The 24,048-nt window shown below is 40.0% G+C and overlaps 1 protein-coding gene across 7 annotated transcripts in view; it reads left to right on the forward strand.

The window, feature by feature from the left end:
• Nucleotides 1–24,048, forward strand: part of OSBPL8 (oxysterol binding protein like 8) — a 385,291-nt gene that overhangs the window by 317,398 nt on the left and 43,845 nt on the right. For all 7 annotated transcript variants that reach the window (XM_089674075.1, XM_089674076.1, XM_089674080.1 and 4 more), the window contains 7 exons: nt 1,076–1,156; nt 3,257–3,358; nt 7,650–7,853; nt 8,920–9,004; nt 16,793–16,964; nt 18,462–18,699; nt 22,828–23,012. In XM_089674075.1, coding sequence (XP_089530201.1) covers nt 1,076–1,156; nt 3,257–3,358; nt 7,650–7,853; nt 8,920–9,004; nt 16,793–16,964; nt 18,462–18,699; nt 22,828–23,012 — 1,067 coding nt within the window. The remainder of the gene's footprint in view (nt 1–1,075; nt 1,157–3,256; nt 3,359–7,649; nt 7,854–8,919; nt 9,005–16,792; nt 16,965–18,461; nt 18,700–22,827; nt 23,013–24,048) is intronic.

Genomic DNA, 24,048 nt, shown 5'->3' on the forward strand with positions numbered 1-24,048 from the left:
CAGATGGTAGAAGGTGTCAAGACATTCACAAATGAAGCCTAGAAGGATAGTCCATCTAAAGTACTTAATAAGTAAATGGTGGGTGCTGATTAGGTGAATCATTCAGTGGCTGCTTTTCTCCAGTACTAGCTACATCTCTCTAGTAATCAATATGTAGCTCCTCTCCCACTCCATCACAGCACTACGTAATTAAAAATGAATTTGGGGAGGATTGTAGCCTCATAGCAGTGATTGTGGTAAATGAGTGGTGTTGAGAGCTCAGGGACAGAGATCTTGGCAGAAGAATTTAGACAATGGGTAATGCACATGCATCTATCCAAAACTGAAATAACAGCTTCTGGTGGTGGTAGATTTAGAATATGGCATGTGAAATATTAAGAAAAACTGCATGTTTACTTTTATTTTTCCTAACTACCATAGAGAAAGATGGAGGAAATCTGTTTTTTTTATGAAATGTGTTATTTGTTTTCTCAGATTCCTAATTATGTATTCCCAAGTGTATAGTTATACTCGTATATTTTTTTCTAAGTTTTATCATCTAGTGCAGTGGTCTCCAAACTGTGGCCAGATGTGGCCCTTTGCTTGCCTTGGGACACAATTCCTTCCACTGATACAAGGCACTATTCCCCACACTGACACCAACAGTTCCTCCCTCTGACACCAATGATGGGACATAACAACTTAATCTGATACCAGTGATGGGGCAATATTCCTCCCACTGATACCAACGATGGGGTACTATTCCACCTGCTAATACCAATGATGGGGCACTATTTCTCCTCCTACTGACCACAGGGGTGCCACATATTTTTTTTTACCACCCTGACCACCCAGGCTGGGGCATTATCTACTCCCAATGGCAACAATGTGCCCCCCACCCTAAAGTCTGAAGGAGCGTAAACTGGCACTTTGTTTACAAAGTTTGGAGACCCCTGATCTAGGGATATACTTTACATTACAGTATTTCTATAAGCTTCTTGTTACAGTATATAACACAAGAAAATAATGGTGAATGTTAATCTTTTACCTACATTTGTATTTATAATGTTCCCTACAATTGGTTGTTCCTTTGCAGTCAGAGTCTAAATTATATAATGGGTCTGAAAAAGACATTGCATCTGCCTCAAGCAAACTTACAAAAAAGGAATCACTCAAGGTAAGTCATTGCTGACCATGTTAAATGTCAATGGCTTGTACCAGGGGGGCTCTGCTATGGAATGTGTCTTGCTGCCGGATGGACACTTCAAAACCATCTGTAGTACATTTACTGTAGCATGTCTGACATGACTGTCTATGATAAAATGTTGCAGTGATTTGAATCCTGTATTATATTAAAGCAAAACTTCATCCTAAAACAGAAGTTCTGCTTTTTGTAATCCTCCCCCTCTCCTGTAATATTTTTGCTAGGTTTTTTTTTTTTTTTTTTTTTTTTAAAGGAAGTGGGTACCTATTTCTGACAGGTACCTGCTCCCACTTCCATTGGGTTCCCCTAGTTGCTCCCTCCCTATCCTGCCGGCAACCTTCTGGGACACGTCACAGGTCCTAGGAGGCTGCAAGCCTGTTTACAAAGTGCAGCCGACACACGCATGTGCAGTAGGAAGCCAACTGTGAAGTTACAGGGAGTCACAGCTGGCTTCCCACATACAAAATGGCTGCGCCGTGGACCTGAAGACCAGCAAAGAACCAGCCCGGCTGAGGACAGCACTGGATTTCTAAACTGGTAAGTGTCTTTAAATTTAAAGTCAATGGCTACATTATTTGTAGCTGCTAACTTCTAATTTTTCTGACTGAAGATCCTCTTTAACCAGTAATGGATCTTGGGAGTGTGAGGGACACCCAAAAATCTTCAACAAAGTGCTAGGGGCAACCTGGTTCTCCCTGGTCTTTCTCCTCTGCCACGGCTCCAGAGCTGTCAGAAATCAATAGCACCACATGTCATTTTGATAGGTCCCAGCCTGTGCTGCAGGAGTGCTGACAGAAACTCATGTTATAAATTGAAGCCTGAGAAACCTTATTCAAGGCATTGTTATTAATAAATTGTAACAATATTCCAATATTCTTGTTACACTGTATTCAGGGTTGTTCTTTATGTACATAATGTCATTAAAAGCAACCCCACAAGTGGAAAAATTAGTTTGTCATATATTGCAGCTTACTAGTTTTTAAAAGGTGGCTGTTTTAAGCTTTCTTTTTCCTTTATTTTTACCTAGTCATTCAACCAGTAGCACAACTCCTGTCCAGTCCTGTACGGGGCCCAGGCAGCTGGGTGAATCAGATGTGGGCAGGGAGGGTGATCAACACAGCGGGGAGACAATTACTGGTACTGAACTCCTGTAAGGCTCTTTCTGCAGCAGCTGAAAGCTGGCATCTTCTCCTTTCCCTCCCACTAGTTTTCAGTTGCTACAGAGAAAACCATACAGGGGATCAGTTCCATTAATTCCCCCCCCCCCACCACCACACGCATCACCCTCACTGTGCACCATATGTTTCCCCCCTGCTGCCCAGGCCCTCCTGTGTGTCCCCACCCCCTGCAGTGCTACTGGCTTCCCTCTTTCCCACCAGCAAGCACACAATAGGATCCTTTAGGGTAGAGAGTGGGGGAAGGGTCTGGTAAATGTCACATTTAGCAGCCTCATTCTTTCTTGAATGAACACAATGAGTGATCAGTACCGATCACTCACTTTGTTCATTCTTAACTGAAGCATAGTAAACTGGGGTGTTTTTTTTTGGGGGGGGGGGGGTCCTATCAGGTTGGCTGTATGGGGCCCCATGGTGTCTAACAGCTGCATAGGGTGGCCATAATCACTCCTCCACTATACAAATGAAGGCGCAACATAGCCATCCTTAGACACTAGCATTGTAAACCTGTGGGGAGGGTAGTGTTAGATGAACTAATAGATTTTAGAGAGGGCTTTACAAAAATGACTAACCAATAAATGCCTAACTGGATCACTTTGTCACTCTGAGGAAGGGGAACCTGCAAGTCTGTACGGCTGTCTTAATAAACCATGTGATAGCACTTGTTTTGAATAAATTCTGAAAATGTATTTCTGAGTGCTTGTGAATTTCTTCCCTGTTATATGTTAAGCATTCATCCACTGTTCCAAGTTATACTTTGTCAAGTTTTTCCAACCTTGCCTTTGATAACTAGGTTTGCCCAAGGTCAGAATAAGCAGACTGGAAATTGATTAGTGTTTTCCACATGAAAACCTCCTGTTATCTGTATTAGTGTAATGTGTTTATTCTGTCCTTTCAGGTGCAAAAGAAAAATTATAGGGAGGAGAAGAAGAGGGCCACTAAAGAATTGCTCAGTACAATCACAGATCCATCAGTTATTGTCATGGCAGATTGGCTAAAGGTGGGCGATGCAGATGTTGCTTGTTATTCTTACATGGAAGTTCATACATTCTACGATGGCATTATCTGACAAACAGTTTGAAGTCACTTCAACTGAAGTATTTTTAACAATTCCTCACGGTTATTGGTCTAGCCCAAGGGTCTCCAAACTTTCTAAACAAAGGGCCAGTTTAGTGTTCTTCAGACTTTGGAGGGGCAAACTGTGGCCACTGGGAGTAAAAAAAATGTCCTGGCGTTGGTGGGAGTGAACAATGTCCTGTTTTTTTGTATTAGAAATAAGTGCCCTGTCGTTGGTGCCAGTGGTAGGAATAGTGCCCCATTGTTGCTGTTAGTGGGACGAATCGTGTCTCATCATTGGTGTCAGTGGGAGGATTAGTGCCCCATGGTTGGTGTCAGTGGGAGGATTAGTGCCCCATGGTTGGTGTCAGTGGGAGGATTAGTGCCCCATGGTTGGTGTCAGTGGGAGGATTAGTGGCCCATGGTTGGTGTCAGTGGGAGGATTAGTGGCCCATGGTTGGTGTCAGTGGGAGGATTAGTGGCCCATGGTTGGTGTCAGTGGGAGGATTAGTGGCCCATGGTTGGTGTCAGTGGGAGGGTTAATGGCCCATGGTTAGTGTCAGTGGGAGGAATAGTGCCCCATGGTTGGTGTCAGTGGGAAGAATAGTGCCCCCATGGTTGGTGTCAGTGGGAGGAATAATACCCATGGCTGGTTTCAGTGGGGGGGGGGGAATAATGCCCATGGTTGGTGTCAGTGGGAAAAATCGTGTCCCTTCAATGGTGTCAGTGGGAGGAATAGTGCCCCATGGTTGGTGTTAGTGGGAGGAATAGTGTCCCATCATTGGTATCAGTGAGAGGAATAGTGCCCCATGGTTGGTGTCAGTGGGAGGAATAGTGTCCCATCATTGCTATCAGTGGGAGGAATAGTGCCTCATCTTTGGTATCAGTTGGAGGAATAGTGCCCTATGGTTGGTGTCAGTGGGGGGAATAGTACCTCATTGTTGGTTGACAGAAGAAGGAATTATGTCTCAAGGGCTGGATCAAGGCAAGCAAAGGGCCACATCCGGGCCTCAGTTTGGAGACCACTGGTCTAGCCACAGTCTGAATTTTTTCAAGAGATGTAAGTCATCCAAGTATTGCTTCAAAATTTAGATGTTTATAGATGGAAGGTTTTTTTCATTATAATGTTTATATGTGCTTGCAGAGCATTGACAGCACCTGTGCAACTGATTTACGTTTTATTCCCTTTTCCATGTAGAAAGTATTTCTGTGTGCATGTGACATAATTCATTTCCTGAGTTTATTGAAAAAAAAAAGTTGCCTTGGCATCAGCGGAATTGACATTGCCACAAGGACAGGCAGTTCTAACATCTTCCTTTGAAAGTGTTTTAAACAATGTTATCTATAAAATTCATAAGCATTTCCATTTCTTGTTTTCCTTTGTCCTTATCCCATGAAGGATTATGGCCAGATTTTGAAGCACAAATATAGTATATAAAGGCATGCATCAGCTATTCTTCTAGTGACTGATGAGTTCAGTACAAAGTCAAAATAAAAACTTCCTATAAAACAAGAAGCTCTATGCTTTTCCAGTGGCCCATGTATTGAAATGCCACTTTGATACTATTCCAGGTGGGTGAGTTGAATTCTCCCTCCCCCTGCTGCTCACTGTGGTTCCTTCCAGTCATTCATTATGAATATCCTGCCAACGCAACTGGTCAAAAAATGCACATGAGCATTTTTTTTAGCAACCACAATGTATGGTATGTATGGTATGTACTTTGTGGTGCACTGTAGTGTGTGGTACGTTGGTACCACAATGCACCACAGAAAGTGTAGGTGTTTTGCAGGAATGAACAAGCGTTAGCACACATTGTCGCAATGCCTGTCAATGGGTCCTCACACTTTAAGGCCAATTCACACCATTGCGGTACGTTAGAACATGTGCATTGCATTAAAACAAACAATTCAACTGAGCTGACTAATGCACCTAAAAAAGGTGTATGTGCCTATCAGGTAGCGGAACTGCAATACACATCTGTTGGCATGGTGCTTAGGGATATAATTTGGGTTTACATATTTCTCTCAATCAAGCATCTCTTTATTGTGTAACCGATGCTGAGCTCTTGGGAGGTATATGTTCCCTTAACATCTGAAGGATACCAAGGGGTTGATTTACTAAAGGCAAATAGACTGTGTACTTTGCAAAGTGTAGTTGTGCTCTGCAAGAGCAGTTGCTCCAGAGCTTAGTAAACAAGCAGAAACTCTGCTAGCTTCCATCATCCAATCATATGCAAACAAAAATGCTGTTTTTTTTTATTTTCCTTGCACGCAATTGGGTATTCTTTGCAGAGTGAAGCTTTATCTAATTTACACAGCTCTCAAGCAACTGCACTTTACAAAGTCCACAGTCTATTTGCCTTTAGTAAATCAACCCCCATGTCCAATAGTCAAGCCAAGTCATTGACCAAGAAGTAACTGAGTAATTAAGTACTATGTTGGATATTTCTCAATTCTTTCACACAGCTAAGCAATGCTAAGTAGCACCAGTGGGGCAGATTTAAGACAAGTTTATCATATTTAGGCAGCTTTATTCATAAATGCCCCCTAAGCTGCTCTCTAAAATAGGACCGTGACAAGGTAAAACCAGCCCATCACCACTTCTTAACTGTGCCAAAGTGCATCACCAATGAGGAGGCAGAGACCCGGGGCAGCCAAGGCTGTCATTCACATTGCTGGATCGCGATGAGGCTCAGGTAAGTATTGAGGGGGCTGGGGGCACTGCTGCACATAGAAGGTTTTTTACCTTCATGCATAGCATGCATGTAGGTAAAAAACCTTCAGCCTTTGCAACCACTTTAAAGTGATTGTAAAGGATAAAATGTTTTAAAATAACAAGCATGTTCTACTTACCTCTTCTCGGGTCCCCCACTGGTGCTCCTGGCTCCTTCTCCCCGCCGAGTACCCACTATAGTAAGCCTCCTCCTCCCCACCGTGTGCCCACCATATCAATTGGTCTTATTTACTGCTGTTTGTATTGAAACATAAATGGATTCCCATCATTTCCTAGAGCCACTTTCTGAGTACTGAGAGGATGGATCTCCTGATGTAATTACAAGAGTCCTCAGTGTTGTAATAAGAAAAACTACAGGGAACATCATACTGTGTTTTGCATTGTATTGGTATTGTTCTGTCACATGTTCTGTTCCCCTCTGTAATGTACAGCACTGAGCGAACTATTGGCGCTTTATAAATACTGTATAATAATAATAATAATACTGCATAATTATATAAAATAGACTGCAAATGTACCTCATCCCTAAATCATCATATCAAAAAACCAAATGGGACTCTACTGGTACAAAAAAGTGGACAACATCATATTGTTATATAAAACATGTTTATTGAAACCTATCTTCCAAAAATTTACCATGAAGAATAGTAATTGCACTAATCAGCCCAATGTGTCACCGCATTGTATAGCATGACATCATAACACTCCAAAGGTCAAAAATTTACCATAAAAACAGTATTGTGACTAAACAGCCCAGTATAGTATTACATAACATGACATCATGGCACTCCAAAGGTCGACGCGTTTCGCCAATAGGCTTCCTCAGGACCCCTAAGGAGTTGAAGACAATGAAGTCCAATATCCGAAATGTCAATGTGAGTGGTAGTAAAGGGCAGAAACATCCACATAGCGGTTAAAAAGGTCCCAGATGAACATCCGCCCATAGGCCAAATCCATATATGCTGCATAATTAAGGACCACTAGATGATTCACTGACACGGGGAAACACACAGCGACATTATCCACATGCTGATGAAGATCTCTATAGTATCTGTAATGTCTCTTGAATGACCACAGCCTAGGGTAGCCTGATGGCTCCGGATCCAAGGGGAAGCCAGAAAATATCCGCCCCAGCAATATCAATAACGCTAGGTAGTTTCTCCCAAAAATTCTCCAGTGTCAATCACCAAAGCATCCAAATGTGACTCCTTCAGTATAACCCTGTGGTAGCATCCGCTCTGTTGGTGCGTCCTTCCCTACTCCCATACTGCATGAGCAGGAAGCAACATTCTGGGGAGTTCTGTGAATCAACACAAGGGATCCTTTTTTTTTTTTTTTTTTCTTTTTTTGAAAAGTTTTAGAAAATTGTAGCTGGCAGCAGAATAACCCAGAAAGACATTTTTTTATTGTATTACAGTAGTGCTCGTGTAACAATTGGATGTGCTGTATTTTATCAGAAGTGGATTTTCTTCTTAAGAATGTGTTGCATGTTTATTTACAGATTAGAGGGACATTAAAAAGCTGGACGAAACTGTGGTGTGTGTTAAAACCGGGGGTCTTGTTAATCTATAAAACTCCCAAAAATGGACAGTGGGTAGGCACAGTTCTACTGAATGCCTGTGAAATCATTGAGAGGCCGTCTAAAAAGGATGGATTCTGCTTTAAACTTTTCCACCCACTGGAACAGTCAATCTGGGCTGTTAAGGTAAAATTTGCTACTCTGCTGTAAAAAATCTTTTTATGGATTTTTGCATTCTTTTGATGTGTAAAGGCATTTTAAATGTTGTGGACCTCATGCTCCTATAGTATATCACCAGTACAACATCAGAAAGACCACATAGTATAACCCCAATACAGTGTCAGAAAGAACACATAGCATAATCTCAGTGCAATATTAGAAAGAACACGTAGCATAACTCCGCTACCATATCAGAAAGACCACATAGCGTAATCTCAGTACAATGACAGATCACATAATATAATTCCGTTTCCGTATGAGACCACCTAGCAGAACCCAAGTACAGTGTCCAATCCAATAGAAGAGCTACTGTAGCTCAAATTGCTGAAAAAGGCAATGCTGGTTTTGATAGAAAGGTGAATCACAGTTTGCTATGTATAGGGCTGCATAATGCCTACAGTGGGCATGTGAGCATCATAGCTGGACCACAGAAGCAATGGAAGAAGGTGGCCTGGTCTGATGAATTCAAGAATGGTTTGAGGAACACAACAAGAAGTTTAAGGTGTTGACCTGTCCTCCAAAATTCTCCAGATCTCAATCTAACTGACCATCTGTGGAATGTCCTGTAGAAACAAGTCTAACCCATAGAGGCTCCACTTTGCAATTTACAGGACTTAAAGTATCTGCTGTTGACAACTTTGTGCAAGATACCACAGCATACTCTTAGAGATCTAAAGGAATCCATGCCTTGACAGGTTATGGTGGGTGTTCATAATATTATGGCTGATCGGTGTATGCCTTTGATAGTAATATACATGTGAAAGAATTCTTAAAATTAGAGCCTGTGTGCCACCATATCTCTTCCTTAGCATGTTTGAGGGAGGTAGGTCTGAAATAGAAATAAACCTAGCTCCAAGGAAGCTCCCCCTGTTTTGCAGTAGGTAACCAGTGCTGTCCGTAGAGGCCGTGGGCTGGGGTTCTTGTGTAGGAAAACTTCATATATTTTGTTTCTTGTGTTTCTGCTGGGAACCTTTTTTTAGATGGTTCCTGTTAACTTACTGAATATATTTTCCTTTTCTTCACTTCTTTTAAGGGTCCTAAAGGTGAAGCTGTTGGATCCATTACTCAGCCTCTTCCAGGCAGTTACTTGATTATAAGAGCTGCGTCAGAATCAGACGGTAAATACCATGATTTCTTGTGGTTAAAAGGCAAGACTTGAAATAAAGGCTGGTCTGTACTATGTTTGCTCTTAGTCAATACCAGCTGCTCACATTTGTACCTTCCCAGCTGCCAACACAGTATTTATTTAGAATCATATTATTTCAAAGGTGGATAATGTTATCTGTATGTAGGGTGTAAGAGGGAATAGATCACTTTATATTAAGGTAATCCATTCGCTTTACTTTAAGTTAATCAATAGATTGTAGAATAATTAAAAAGTGAACCTTAAGTTTGACAAAAATGTATACTATTTCAGATATTTATAGTTCCATTTTATAGTTACTTTGAAGTAGGGAAACCTCCTTACTTATGCCTCATAGCAGGTCTGCATGTTTTAATATACATTTGCACAAAGGCTGAACTTTCAAATGCAGAATAGTTATGTGTCAAATGAAGGTAACCATGCTCCTGCCTTAAGAGGACTAGTCTAGCTAGACTAGTAAAAACTGAGATAAGTATCTGGGGGGAAAATATGATGTCTATTGACACCAACAGGCAACTCTGCCCAAGCGACCCTAGGGGAAATGGCAGGCAGACATGTGAAAATGTTGCCTGTGTTCTTTTGTTTATCATGGAGATGCTACACTTTTTCCTCTCTGCCCCTTTCAGTAAAAGAAACATGTTCTGGCATGCTATGCTAAGCCAAGCATATATGTTCCTCTCTGCCCCTTTCAGTAATAGAAACATGTTCTGGCATGCTATGCTAAGCCAAGCATATATGTAAAAAACAGTGGAAAAAAATGACCTTAGATCCTAGGTTGGCAAACTTTGGAGGATGTAATCCACCTGTCATCCTAATATTTTTGATTGTATAAACCCAAAGCATCCAATCAGATTTCAGTTTGTTATGACCTGACCAGTAAACTTGCTGATACAAATTGTTCTTGGCACATTGTTCTTTGCCTTATTCAATAAACTCAATAGTAGCTAAATAGTACAGGACAATGGAAAATTAAATAAAGTGTCATAAAACAACTTTTGCTTGGATGGTCAGTTTCTGTTTTAAAGCACACCTTAAAGCGGAGCTCCACCCAAAAGGGGAAGTTTCGCTTTAAGTCTTTGTCCCCCGCTCCCCATTTAGGATTGGCACCTTTGGGGAGCGGGTACCCGAATTTGACAGGTACTTCCACTTTCACTGCGATCGCCTAGGTCAGTGGTCGGCAAGCCGTGGCTCACGAGCCACATGCGGCTCTTTACAAACTTAAATGCGGCTCTTCTGTGTGCTGGGCGCCCGCTCCCCTCCCTCCTCTTGGGCGGCCGCCCCAAAAGTCAGGACTCTGCAGCTGTCAGGATGTAGGCGGGGCAGCCAGGATGTAGGCGGGGCAGCGTGACGAACTCCTCTCCTCTCACAGTCCGCCCTGAAGACCAGAACGGCGCGGGAACACGGCGAGAAGAACGCGCGGAGCAAAGGTAAGTGAATTGACACAATATGGGGAATGAATTACTATAGGGGGGATGAATTACTATAGGGGGGATGAATTACTATAGGGGGGATGAATTACTATATGGGGGATGAATTACTATATGGGGGATGAATTACTATGGGGGATGAATTACTATATGGGGGATGAATTACTATATGGGGGATGAATTACTATATGGGGGATGAATTACTATATGGGGGATGAATTACTATATGGGGGATGAATTACTATAGGGGGGATGAATTACTATATGGGGGATGAATTACTATAGGGGGGATGAATTACTATAGGGGGGATGAATTACTATATGGGGGATGAATTACTATATGGGGGATGAATTACTATATGGGGGATGAATTACTATATGGGGGATGAATTACTATATGGGGGATGAATTACTATGGGGGGTGAATTACTATGGGGGATGAATTACTATATGGGGGATGAATTACTATATGGGGGATGAATTACTATGGGGGATGAATTACTATATGGGGGATGAATTACTATATGGGGGATGAATTACTATGGGGGATGAATTACTATAGGGGGGATGAATTACTATGGGGGATGAATTACTATAGGGGGATGAATTACTATGGGGGATGTATTTTCAGTTTTAAAAATGTGGCTCTCAAAATAAATTTCAATCGTGGTTTTGGCGAGATTTGGCTTAGTTGAAAAAAAAGGTTGCCCACCACTGGCCTAGGTGATCGGTAGCAGAAGTTGTCCTCTTCCCCCCCGTAGTCTTCTGGGACACGTAACAGGTCCCAGAAGACTACGGGGCCATTCACAAAGTGCAGCACTTCTCAAGCATGCGCAGTGGGCACCCGGCTGTGAAGCCGCAAGCTGTCACAGCCGGGTGCCCACACTGAAGATGCCAGGGTGAGCAGACAGCCGGTGAAACCAGCGGTGGTGAGGACAACGCGGGATCGAGGGACAGGTAAGTGTCTGTATTTTAAAAGTCAGCAGCTACAGTTTTTGTAGCTGCTGACTTTCTTTTTTTTTTTTTTCTGGTGGAACTCCGCTTTAAGTTAAATATTTAATTTAGGCCCATTCACTATTCAAAGTTTCCGTTAAAAAATATAGTACTTGGGGTGGGCTACCTTGAAATTAGAGTGGGAGGCCCTGCAATCAGTAGTCAATGTGGAGGTTTTAATTGGCGTCCCAGTAGCTTTCTTTCATTCAACCCTGGGGGGAATCAGGAGACCAAAGTTTCTTTTTCTGCTTTCACTCTACATTTTTACTCATTTTACAAGATTCTTTTTTGGATTAGGCCAGTTTATATTCTACATCTGTGAAACTTTAAAACACTTATGTTTTGTGAATCAGTATGCTAATTTGGAATAGTTTACTCACAGTAACTGAAATGAAACATGAAACAAACATGTTCTGCAATTTTGATTAAATTGGTCAAGTAATAAAGATAGAATGGATGGATTGCTTCACCCTTTTAGCAACTGTTCATAGTCACTTGGTATTTAGAGTGTTAATGTGAAATAACATTCCTGGGTTTTGCATAGCTGCTCTGTGGCATGCAACTGATGTGGGTGAGGCAACAGAAAATGCCATTGTGCCAGCAGACAAAATGCTTTAACTCCTCTACACCAGCAGAGCTTTTCAAACATATTTTCAGGGCACTTTGTAATATTAATCACATCGTAATTTGGAGTGGATTTTGACTACCGTGAGTGTGGAATTACCACCATTAAAACCAGATGTCGACAAATGTTGCTAACCTCCCTGACATGGGAAATATAATGCAGTAACTGCTAGTAATCAATCCAAGCGCCATCCCCAAGGGATAATGAATGTGTTTCTTATTCCATAGCTGATTATTGAACTGTGACTATGTATCAGAAATAATGTTTCTACTGCAGCACTATGAAAGTAGACACTGTATATGTATTTCTCAGTGTTTCATCACTCTGAAGTGTTGACATTGTTGACATCTTCCCTTGTGTCCAACTGATATTGTAAATTAATATAATTACAAAACCTATTTTTGCTGAAGGTGTATGCAAAAGCAGAGACAATGTGCTAGGCTACATGAGTTATTTTTACTACATTTGCTGCAGAGCACACAATACTTTTTTTAATATAGTAGACATATTACAAAAGTATGTGTTTTGTTTTGTTTTTTTGCCTAATATATTAATGTTATCTTTGCAAGCCTTTATTTCTCCTGAATGTGCATCACCACTTCAAATGGTCTGTTTCCTTCTGTTCTCAATACACCTCATGTTTAACTCCGGCCAAAAGGTAGTAGTATTATAACATGTTAGAACCTGTTCATTAATCTTTGTGAGTGTACTTGTAAACGTCTCAAAAACATAGTTAGCTGGGTTGAAAAAAATACACAAGTCCATCTAGTTCAACCAATAGGGGGAAAAAAAGAAAACCTCCATATACACAATTTTTTTTTACCCAGAGTTGATACATAGGAAGGGGAAAAAAATACCCAAAAATGCATGACTCATTTTGCTCTAGCTGGTGAAAATAATTCCATCCTGATCCTCCAGGAGGCAATTGGATTTTCCATGGATCAAACGACAATATAATGTGCATGCACAGGGCTTGACAAATTTGCTTTGAATCCAGGAGCCAGCTAACAAGTTAAAAGCCAGTTTCTTTTAGCGTAATGTAGGTTGTCAGCGCCCAGGGCAAGGCAACTTTTGGGCAATAAGCTTCACACAATGTGATCTTACCACACAATATTCACTGCAAAACTGCACCACGTTTTAGGTGCCATTGAAAATAATGGCGCCTGAACCTGCATTTTGTGATCGCATAGATCCTGCCGCAATCCCAAAACACCCAGGTGTGAATGGAGCCACTCTGAAAACACATCCAGATTCACATATATGTGTGAACCAAACTCACAGATTGGAATGACAGGCTAGATATTATGTGTTCCTATTGAGGTGGTTCATGCAAATGCAATCCATGCACATTGTGTTTTGAGTGCCATTACCAAAAGGGTCCTGTGCGAGTTTGTAGCGGTGCGTTCCAGACTTGCAAGTGATAGAGTAGGGTGGCACGTGGAGATAATTGTTCACATAGCATTGCTATTGACAGGAGTTTTTGCATTGAAGTCAGTGGGAGGAGTTTTTGCATTGAAGTCAGTGGGAGGCGGTTTTGCATTGAAGTCAGTGGGAGGCGGTTTTGCATTGAAGTCAGTGGGAGGCGGTTTTGCATTGAAGTCATTGGGAGGCGGTTTTGCATTGAAGTCAGTGGGAGGCGGTTTTGCATTGAAGTCAGTGGGAGGCGGTTTTGCATTGAAGTCTATGGGAGGCGCTTTGGCATTGAAGTCTATGGGAGGCGCTTTGGCATTGAAGTCTATGGGAGGCGCATTGGCATTTAAGTCTATGGAAGGCAGTTTTGCATTGAAGTCAGTGGGAAGCAGTGTGTGAACCCAGGAGCCAGGACGCAATTTCTAGGCACCATGGTGACTCTGCGCCTGTGATTTGTCGAGCTCTGTGCATGCGTTTCTTTCAGCTGAACTGTGCAGTGGATTTAGATTCAGAAAAGCCTTAACCATGGGGTCATCTCATTTCCATGCTTTATTTGGCAATTTAAAATTCAAATTTTGTTATATCAATTCACAAAAGGGTTTTGCTGCATGTGGGTCATTGTTTTTATGCAACATTTTTGTGTAACAGACCATTCAAAATAATTGCACAAATGTTTGTCCCAAAGATATTGGTAGTTTGTGGCTGTGATTAACAATGAGCTTCTATGAGGTGTATATTGATGAGAGCAGGAGAAGAAGGTCTTGGAAGTAGTGATAAAATAATGACTCATGAGATTAAAGTGGATGTAAAGGCTGAAGGTTTTTTACCATAATTCTTCATTACAGTAAAAAAACAAAAAGGTCTATTGTTGGCTCTCTCCCTGCCTCTCAAAATACTTACCGGAGTCTAATCTCGACCCAACCCTGCTCTGTCTCTCTCTCCTCACTGGACATGGCGGCAGCAGAGCCATTGTCAATCAAACCATTGTCCGTCAAATCCACTGACGAGGGGAGTGGAGGGTGAGGCCAAGTTGCATAGTGTGTGTGTCGGTAGACGCACAGAGCCCGGCTTGGTTTCGAGCATGCTTGTGTGCTACCATAGGAAGCGATCATGTGATCACTGATTGGCCAATCAGTGATCACATGAATAGTAGTAAGCAAGATGTCACTTCTGACATCATTGCTTACTACTAGTGAAATCTGTGAGTAATCACAGAGATCACATGGTACAAGGCTATTCATGACAGCCTTGTACCATGTGACAAGCTGTGACCAATCACAGCTCACACAGTATTTCTCAATGGCTGCAAAAATGCAGCCAGAGAGAAGGAGAAATGATTGCTTCTACAGCCTTTATGGGTGTAAAAGCAATCAGTGTAAAAAAACAAAACAAAAAAAACACCCATCACCCACCCCCACCCCAGAGGTGGTGACACTGTACTGCTAGGGTGACAGTAGACAGTATGCTAAAAAAAATATATAAAAAAATTTAAATAAAAATGTAAAAAAAAATTTGAAAAATTATAATTTTTGGTTATAAACTAATTTGGGTTATTTTTTTTACTAAAAAGATAACCGAATAAATGTTGGCCAGGATTTATTCAGAAAGATTATTTATTTGCAAAGTGTTATAAGAAAAACACTTTTTTTCAAAATGTTGCGACTTTTTCATTTATATAGCAAAAAAAATAAAAAATCCCGATGGTGAATAACTACCACCAAAATAAAGTTTTAGCTGTCTCAAAAAAAATGCTAAAAAATTCATATGGATACAGTGTTGCATGACCGCGCAATTGTCATTCAAAGTGTGATAGTGCAGAAAGCTGAAAATTGGCCTGGACAGGAAGGGGGTAAAAGTGTCTGGACATGAAGTGGCTCATGTACACATAATATTTTAGCAGTATTTTGTGGTGGGAGAGTTTAGTGGCAGAAAATAAATATTACTGCCAGGGTATCCTGGAGCAGCAGCATTTTGGCTGAAAAATGCTTGACATGCTTAACCCTTTGAGGACCAAGGGACGTATTTGTCCCATGTTTTTAATTGTGTGTATCATCTGATTAAAAACTTGAAACTTTTTTTTTTTTTTTTAGTTTGAGTCAAAATATTAGTTCTTATCAACAAACAACAAATGGATCTAGCTTTTTGCCAATTATTTCATGAAATGGCTTAGTTACAGCAACTGAAGTGTACGAACTTTAAAAACAAAAAAATTGATTCTTTTGGCGTTCCAAAATCTTACGGTCCTCAAAGGGTTAACCGCATCTAAACGTGTGTTGTTGTGAGGCACGTTTAGTACTTGAGCATTAATTTCGACTTATTTATTCTGGCCAATTAAATGAATTAACACCCAAATGCTTGAAACGTGTAAACGCGGTACACACTTTTACAAGCATTTTGTGGCCAAAACTGACATTAATTATTAAGTTCCCTACAAAATAGCATTGTGCATGAGGCCTTACAACTGAGAGATGACATACCAGCTCACATGATGACTGTGTTGGCCAGCCCCCTGCATCTCTTTCTGCACTGTGAACAGAAAAAGATTTTAATCTTATCTTCTCTAGAGAAGTCTGTGACGAATAGTCTGTTGAAATCAATAGTAATTGTTAGCTCAGGACTTTGATCTAGGTTAGTGTCAGTGTGATTTAGAAACAAATTGTATGTTTAGTGTCAGTATGTTTTTTTAGGTAGGTTAAAAAAATTTGCAAAATTGTTGGTGAGTCATGGTAGTGGCAAGAAATATACAGCTAAAGTTTTAAAAATTATATAATTTATAATATTTTTGGACATGTTTTCTTTGTTAAAAAAACATCAGGAGATATGCATTACTATTACTTTTCTTTTCAATCTGCAATTAGTAATATTTGGTAATATACAATGCAATATGGCAATCTGGAGGCTTTCCCTACATAGATGGTGTACAGAATGCACCCCAGAGATGTCATTTCCTGCTTGTGTGATTGGCTTACTGATTTTCCCAGAAGTCTGCACTAAGACTAAGATACAAGTTAGATTTTGGGCATCCCCTGCAACAAAAATATCATCATTGGTGAGATACTCCCAAAGGGATATCACGTCTAAAGAAATGAAGACCTTGCCACTTTCCTCATTAAAACCCTGCAAGTGCAGCAACTGATTGGTCGTTGTAAAATCACCCCCATTCATATTCTGTCTGCACATGGACTCAAACGGCTTCATCAAAGTCTAGGTGCCCAAAAGCTAAAAGCATAGAGTTAAATGCAATAATAGCTGTTATGTTTTGTAGGGATATGATATTTATTTTGTCAGCTTCTGTGTTTTATACTAGGAAGGTGCTGGATGGATGCACTAGAGCTGGCTCTAAAATGCTCCAGTTTGCTGAAACGCACCATGATCAGGGAAGGTAAAGAGCATGACCTGAACTCCTCTAATGAGAACAGCCATGTAAACTTCTATGGCTTGCTAAGGGCAAACAACATCCACAGCAATGAAAATTTCCAGTAAGTATCTAGTGCTATCTTTTCACTTTTCTAAAAATAAAATTAAAATCAATATGTTCTGAACCTAATCTACCTAAATAATTTACAATCTAATATGGTATTGATGTTTTTCCAGCACACATCATTAGTGTAGTCCTTTCAGTGCAGCCAGGTTGGTGCATAACATTTTTATATAAGCAGATGTCCAAGTTAGAGGCTTAGAGAATTTAACATTTGCAGATCTAGTTTTGCATTTTGATACTTGAATTTGCAAAAACGTAAAGCCATGTCAAGGCAGTGTTTCAAAGTGTGGCTGTAACTGTACATTATATGGGTACTTGAAAATGCCATGTTAGGGGGGAATAGTTGCTGAAAAAGCTCTGGGTGCAGTTGCTATCTGATATGTTATCTGAAGGTCACCTTGTGGTCAGATAGAGTGTTCCTCATCGGGTGTTGTGGTTTCTTCCACCAAGCACTATGAGGTCAATTCGCTAAAGGTTACCGCATAACGCGGTCACGTGATTCATTTTCATAAATTATCGCATGAGATACGAGTCAATTTATCAAAGTAAAATATCGAATTTGAGGTAAATACCGCACATTTGTTAAAATAGATAAATACTGCAAAAAAAAAAACATGAGATAAATCATTAGTCAATTCATTAAAAAACACGCACATTCGTTATTTATCACCAGGTGTTTGCTGACGGTATTTTAGAAATGTACAAAATAACAATTAGAGGAACTCTGCACTGGCCAGAAAGTGAAAAGTAAAAAATGTATCGGTGTAAAAATTTTCTCCTCTGAGCTCAGGAATGAAAATAAATTGTAACATTTCATCAGAGGGAGATCATTTTTGTGAATGAAAGCACACTACAATGTTTTCATAGTTTCACATAATTGCTGTGTGCATTCTGGTGCAATGTTAGCCTGCAAAAAACAACACCAAAAATAATGCAATATTTAAGTGCTAAATATCGCAAAACATAAATATTTAACGCATTCAGTAAAAAACTTATGTTTTTTAGTGAATTGACTATTTTTGAAATAAATACCGCATGAGTTATTTTACCTCAAAAATTCATGCGGTATTTCTCACTTAGCGAATTGACTTCTATGTTACTACAGAACTCTGAAGATGAAGACTTGTATTCCTACAGGGATTGTCTATAAAATGTTAATTGTGCTGATGCAGGACCCTGCAAATCTTTTCCTTTTGTCTTAAATTCCTCCTGAAAAATAGTCATGCACTTTTGTGCCTAGGCAGTCCTGAGCCTTCTAGTTTTATATCTTCACGGTGAGAGTCACAGCTCTGCTGCATCTAGTAGCTAGTCTCATGAGTTTTGGACTAAGACTGGGTTATGCCACCACTGTACCTCTCACTGTTCTCCTTGCTGGAGAGGAAGCTGTAATAGAGAGACCGATCCTGTTCTGCTGCTTGTTAAATATTTTCTCACCAGTCATCAAGGTGGCTGATCTGATCTAGGGTTTCATATCATTTTGTGCAATTTGTTTCAGGTTAAATGACAGCGAAATTGAAAGGCAACACTTTAAAGACCAGGACACTTATTCTGACAAATCCGATAAGGAGAATGACCATGATCACGAGGAATCTGATAATGATGGGCTTGGCAAAAGTGAGGAGAGTGACAGTGACACCTCAGAGAGACAGGATGACTCATTTATTGACCCTGAACCAACTGATATAATAAAGGGGGCGACATATTTGGAAGAGTCCCATGAAGAACTGGGAGAGGTGAGAAAATGTGCTTCCGTCATTGCCATCATCTGATTTGTAGATGAGTCCCTGTAGTGATTTTTTCCAATATTTCAGAAATAACAACCTGCCTTGGTAAATCTGGAAATGTATATTCTGAGTATTTTCGGCAGGATAAGTTTCTGCTAGGTACAATGTTTCTTTTAATTTTTTTTTGTTAAGATGGCACTTAAACATTCTCACTGGGTCCTGTAGTAACATAAATTGGTTGCTCCTACTACTGCTTTTTACATTTGAGCACATGCCTAGAAGGGCTGAAATGAGAGAGTTCCTAGCCTTCCTGCCTACTGCTCTTACTGTACATGCTTGGCATCCCAATTTGTTCATTTCTGCTTTAAACTAGCAGTTCTATATGAATGTACATCAAAGGAGTATGATCTTGGAATATGTAACTAAATTGCAGTTATACGGTATGAAACATTTCATATTTCATGTACTCCAGAATCAAGTTTGTGAGTTATGAAAAGAACATTTGTCAAAAACCAAGTCTGCTTGTTATTTTAAAGTTTAGAAAAGATTGTGACAGCGAAGCAAGAGATGAGCGCTCTGTAGCCGTAGTGGTCATGAGTAATAAATAATGAACTGTCTTACCAATGGGATTGCTCCTGTATAGTTTAGTGAAGCCCCAAGTGTACAGCTATAACAGTCTTGTACAACAGTTTGGTTCACCCAACACTCTTCTTGGAGTATGTACCCACCCCCAGACCAGCAGAAAATATTCTACCTGGTAGTTTGTATCATGGGAACTTATTTAAAAGAGAATACATTAAGATGTAATTAAATTTCTGGTGTTCCTTTTCCTGCACATCGTCTCCCACCCAGTCACTGAACACTGTATTCGGTCCAATGGTGCAATCTCCATCCAGTTTTTATGGAAAGCTTTTAATGAGTGTCTCCGTTGGAGTATACACTTTCCAAATAACTGAATTAAAGTGTTACTAAACCCAGGACCCTGCATGCACTATATCTGGTCTCCCACAGTGCACACAACATGGAAATGCAATTAATTTAGTAAATATAAACTGCTGTATACCTTTTCTCATCAGTATATAGCAGTCTTGTGACTTCTATCAGTGTCCAGTAGAGCACTGGTTAAAGCTTGTAGGAGGAGTTTTCATTCTGTTCTGACTGTCCTATGAGGCTGCATAATCCTTGACCCTGTGGACAGTGCTGATTTACCCTGTGCTGATTACATGCACCCTTCCAAAGAAAAAAAAACTTTCAGGATTAAACTGAGCATGTGCAGAGTGACTCCTGGAGCTCTGTACTATCAGCAGATGGATTGGGGACAGTAGAAGAAGGGGAGGATCAGAGAAGATAGGATCAAACGGCCTTTTTACACAGTGCCGAGGATTAACCTCTTCGGTTCCACAGTGAGTATAACAAGCATGCTTTACTGCATATACAGACTGATTTTACTGATGTGGGTTTAGTAACACTTTAATGCATGCATGTGCATGGGCCCAGCTCAGACAATTTTGACTGGTTGTTATATGATTTCATCAGCAATATTACTGGATTGGGAACAGGCGAGGGGGGTCTGGAGTCAGGAGAAGGTAATATTTAAATGTAACTGCACTAAGGTGCATTTGCTCTTTAAGGTATTTCCAGTCTATATTAGGGGATGTAATAGCGTAAAATGCATTTATATCAGATCCTGAAGTAGAGGTTTTCAAGAAATGTAAATACATAGGCTGCTTTTGCAGAGCTCTTTGTGTAAATTCTGGTTGTCTAGCTGCCAGACTGGTTTAGTAGCTTGAATGCTTTTTAAGTCACTATCCCAGATTAAGGCCTCATGCACACTGGGCATTTGCCAAGCTCTTTAGAATGCCTTTTCTCCTGGCAGGACGCATTAAGGCGTTCATTATTTCTTTTGGCTAGAATATTAATTTATTCTGGTCATTGAAATGAGTGAACTCTCAAATGCTGAATGCCAGCTCTTAGGCGCGTTGGGCGTTTTGTTTTTTGTTTTTTTTTGCCGAAACACTCCTCTTCTGAACCTGCAAGTGATGTTTGTTTTTTTTCTGCATCTAAGTTTTGACTTCATATTTGTTTGGGTTTAGTAACTAGGAGAAAGTTGTCAATGGGAAGAAGGTTTACATTCCAACATGGCAATGATCCAAAGCACATGGCAAAAATGACCACCCAGTGGTTAAAGGAGAAAACGGTGAATGTCTTTGCATGGCCTCGTCAGAGCCCAGACTTAAACCCCATTGAAAATCTGTGGAATGACTTGAAGACTGCACTCCACCAATGGTCACCATCAAATTTAACTGAATTTGAAGACTGGGCAAATATTGCTAGATATGCAAAGTTAGAGACATATCCCAACAGACTAAAGGCTGTAATTAAAGCAAAAGGGGTGATCCTTTTTCCAACTCAGTAATTCTGTTTTTGAATTATCATTTTTTTTCTGACATGTTGATTTTATATCTTCACTTGAATGCTATAAGCTGCACTGTGTAAGTACAGCTGGAAAAAAATAAAAGCTGTGTGTGTCTTCATTTCAGGCTGCAAAGCAATAAAATGTGATTATTTTAAAGGGGGGTAATTCTTTTCTATACCCACTGTACATTAGGGGAAATCTATCAAAACTAAAGCAGCAAGAATCTGGAGCAAAATATTGAAAATAAATGATGTAGCACTGCTAACTAAAACTAAGTACATGATAAACATAAAACGTGGTATATAGCGTGATGCTGTGCAGAAAGTAAATTATTTCAACTATATCTTAACAACAAAATGCAAAACAATTGCTTCAATAGATCAGTCCATATATCACATATGTGACCAACATCACTGATTTTCAAAGTGCTCCTGCTTAAAATCCACTTCATGCAATCTTGCTTCAATAGATCAGTCCATTTATCACATATGTGACCAACACCACTGATTAAGTGCTCCTGCTTAAAATCCACAATTTACAATCTCATATCGCACTTCCGCATGTGTCAGGATCCCTGATGAAGTCGTGATGGTGACGCAACGTCTCGGGAGTAGTTGGAGGTAGACCGAAATAGGAAGTGACACATGTAGAAGTGCGATATGGGTTTGTAAAAGCGATTTAATGCTGTTTTTATGTGAGCGCAACATTTGTAATAAATGCTATTGTTTTAAAGGTTTAATGCACCATATGAAGCATTGCTTTTTGCATGTATGAACGAGTTGATACAGCTCATCTAAGGTAGAAGGGTTGCTTCTGATACAACCAGGCATTTCTCTAAGAGGAAAAGAGGGATATGGAGTGTCTATAAGGAGTGGAGGAGAGAAACAGAGATATTATGTACACGTTATTTTAATGAGAACTGGAGGTGAGAGTTCTGGGAGCACTAAGGTGGCACAAGATTGCACGAAGTGGATTTTAAGCACGAGCACAGCATCACACTATATACCAAGTTTTATGTTTATTATGTAGATTTGTTTTAGTTAGCAGCACTACATTTATTTTCAAAGTTTTGCATATTTATGTGGGAACACATATTGATGTCAGCCGCAGCATTTATTCACTGACACTTAAATGCACATTATTTAGTTGGTGCAGGAGTTTTTTCACTGTTTTATTTCTACAAGAATCTGGAGCAGCTGTGCATGACAACCATTCAGCTTCTAGCTTTCATTTTAAAAATTTATTTGAACAAGCTGAAGATAGAATTTGATTGGTTGCACAGTTGCTCCGCATTCTGTCTGCTTCCGTTTTGATAAATTCACCCCATTGTTGTTCATTAAAAAAAAAAGTAAAGAAGCAATGTAAACACACATTGGGGGGGATTTACAAAAACTGGAGCAGACAAAATTTGGAACAGCTTTGCATAGTAACCTTCTGTCTTGAGCTTGTTCTGTTAAACTTTGAAAATGAAATATAGAAGTTGATTGGTTGCCAATGTACAGCTGCTCCAGACTCTGTCAGCTCGTGTCTTAGTACATTCCCCTCATTATATTTACAAAACTACAACATTGCAGTATTTGGTGTAATTACTTGTCTTTGTTTTCATACCAAATATGTTCATGTTGCGAGGCAAGCAAAGGTGCGTGTTATTTTATAAATCTGCATGAATGGCAGCACTGTTCCTTGTAGACCTTTTATTTTTCACAACATTTCTTTTCAAGGCTGGTGAAGCATCACAGACTGAGACTGTTTCAGAAGAGCACAAAAGTTTGATCTGGACATTACTGAAGCAGGTGCGGCCGGGAATGGACCTGTCCAAAGTGGTGCTTCCTACCTTCATACTGGAACCCCGTTCATTCTTGGACAAGCTCTCAGACTATTACTATCATGCTGACTTTCTGTCTGAGTGAGTGAGCTTTGGTCATCTCTATCAGTCAGTGCTAATGAAATAGAACAGTCCTTCAGTTTGAATCTAAAACATCTAGCATGTAGTCACTGTGGTCTCATATCTTTTATTATAATGCATTTTCTGGACAGTGTTTTACACAACACAGTCTTCTCTAATATACTATTTATTAATTCATTGAACTGTCACTTGTTTGGAATGTTTACTTCATAGTGAAGTTGTAGACACTGGGGGTAATTTACTAAAACTGGAGATTTCAAAATCTCGTGCAGCGCTGCATAAAAACCAATCAGCTTCCATGTTTTATTGTCAAAGCTTAACTGAACAAGCCAAAGTTAAAACCTGATTGGCTAACATGCACAGCTGCTCCAGATTCTGTGTATTCCTGGTTACACTTTGTGGTCTATTTATAACACTTTGTGGTCTATTTATAAAACATTAATTGGACGAATGTCACAAACATTCCTGCAGGTTGCACACATTTTGGCTGTAATTTCTGTAATAGATCAATTCCTTTAATTACCACCTCAATCTAGTGGCCAAAATGTGGTATATTTTCTCATTGAGGTATTTCGGAAACTGATACCGCATTCTGGCTGCCGGTTGGGGCTGACAATCTCAGTTTATTACAGATATTACAGCCAAAAATCATACAGTCTGCACTTGTGACATTTGTCCAACTAATGTTTTACGAATAGACCCCTTGTGTACACAAAAGTGCCTTCAATGCTGGTACACGATTACTATGCAGTGGGAGCATTTAGGAGTGCGAGTATTTAAGAGCGCATTTCTGTAAATATAGAGTAAAAAATAATGTTTATAGAATATTTAACAAGAACATCGTTGCAGGAACAGAACAAAATTAGGGAAATGTGATTGGTGATAGGTTGTAGTTGCAAAATTAATCATTTCAGCTTATCCTATTTATCAAAAAGATGAATCTAGACTTTTGGACTTATTGCAGCCAGTAAACAGTTTCTAAGTTTTAGGCTAGTCAGATGGCTGATTAAAAAAAAACAAATAGATTCCCCCACCC

Source organism: Staurois parvus, unplaced genomic scaffold (genome assembly GCF_062004578.1).
Source record: "Staurois parvus isolate SC_StPar_1 unplaced genomic scaffold, SC_StPar_1.0 ptg000147l, whole genome shotgun sequence".
NCBI lineage: Eukaryota > Metazoa > Chordata > Amphibia > Anura > Ranidae > Staurois > Staurois parvus.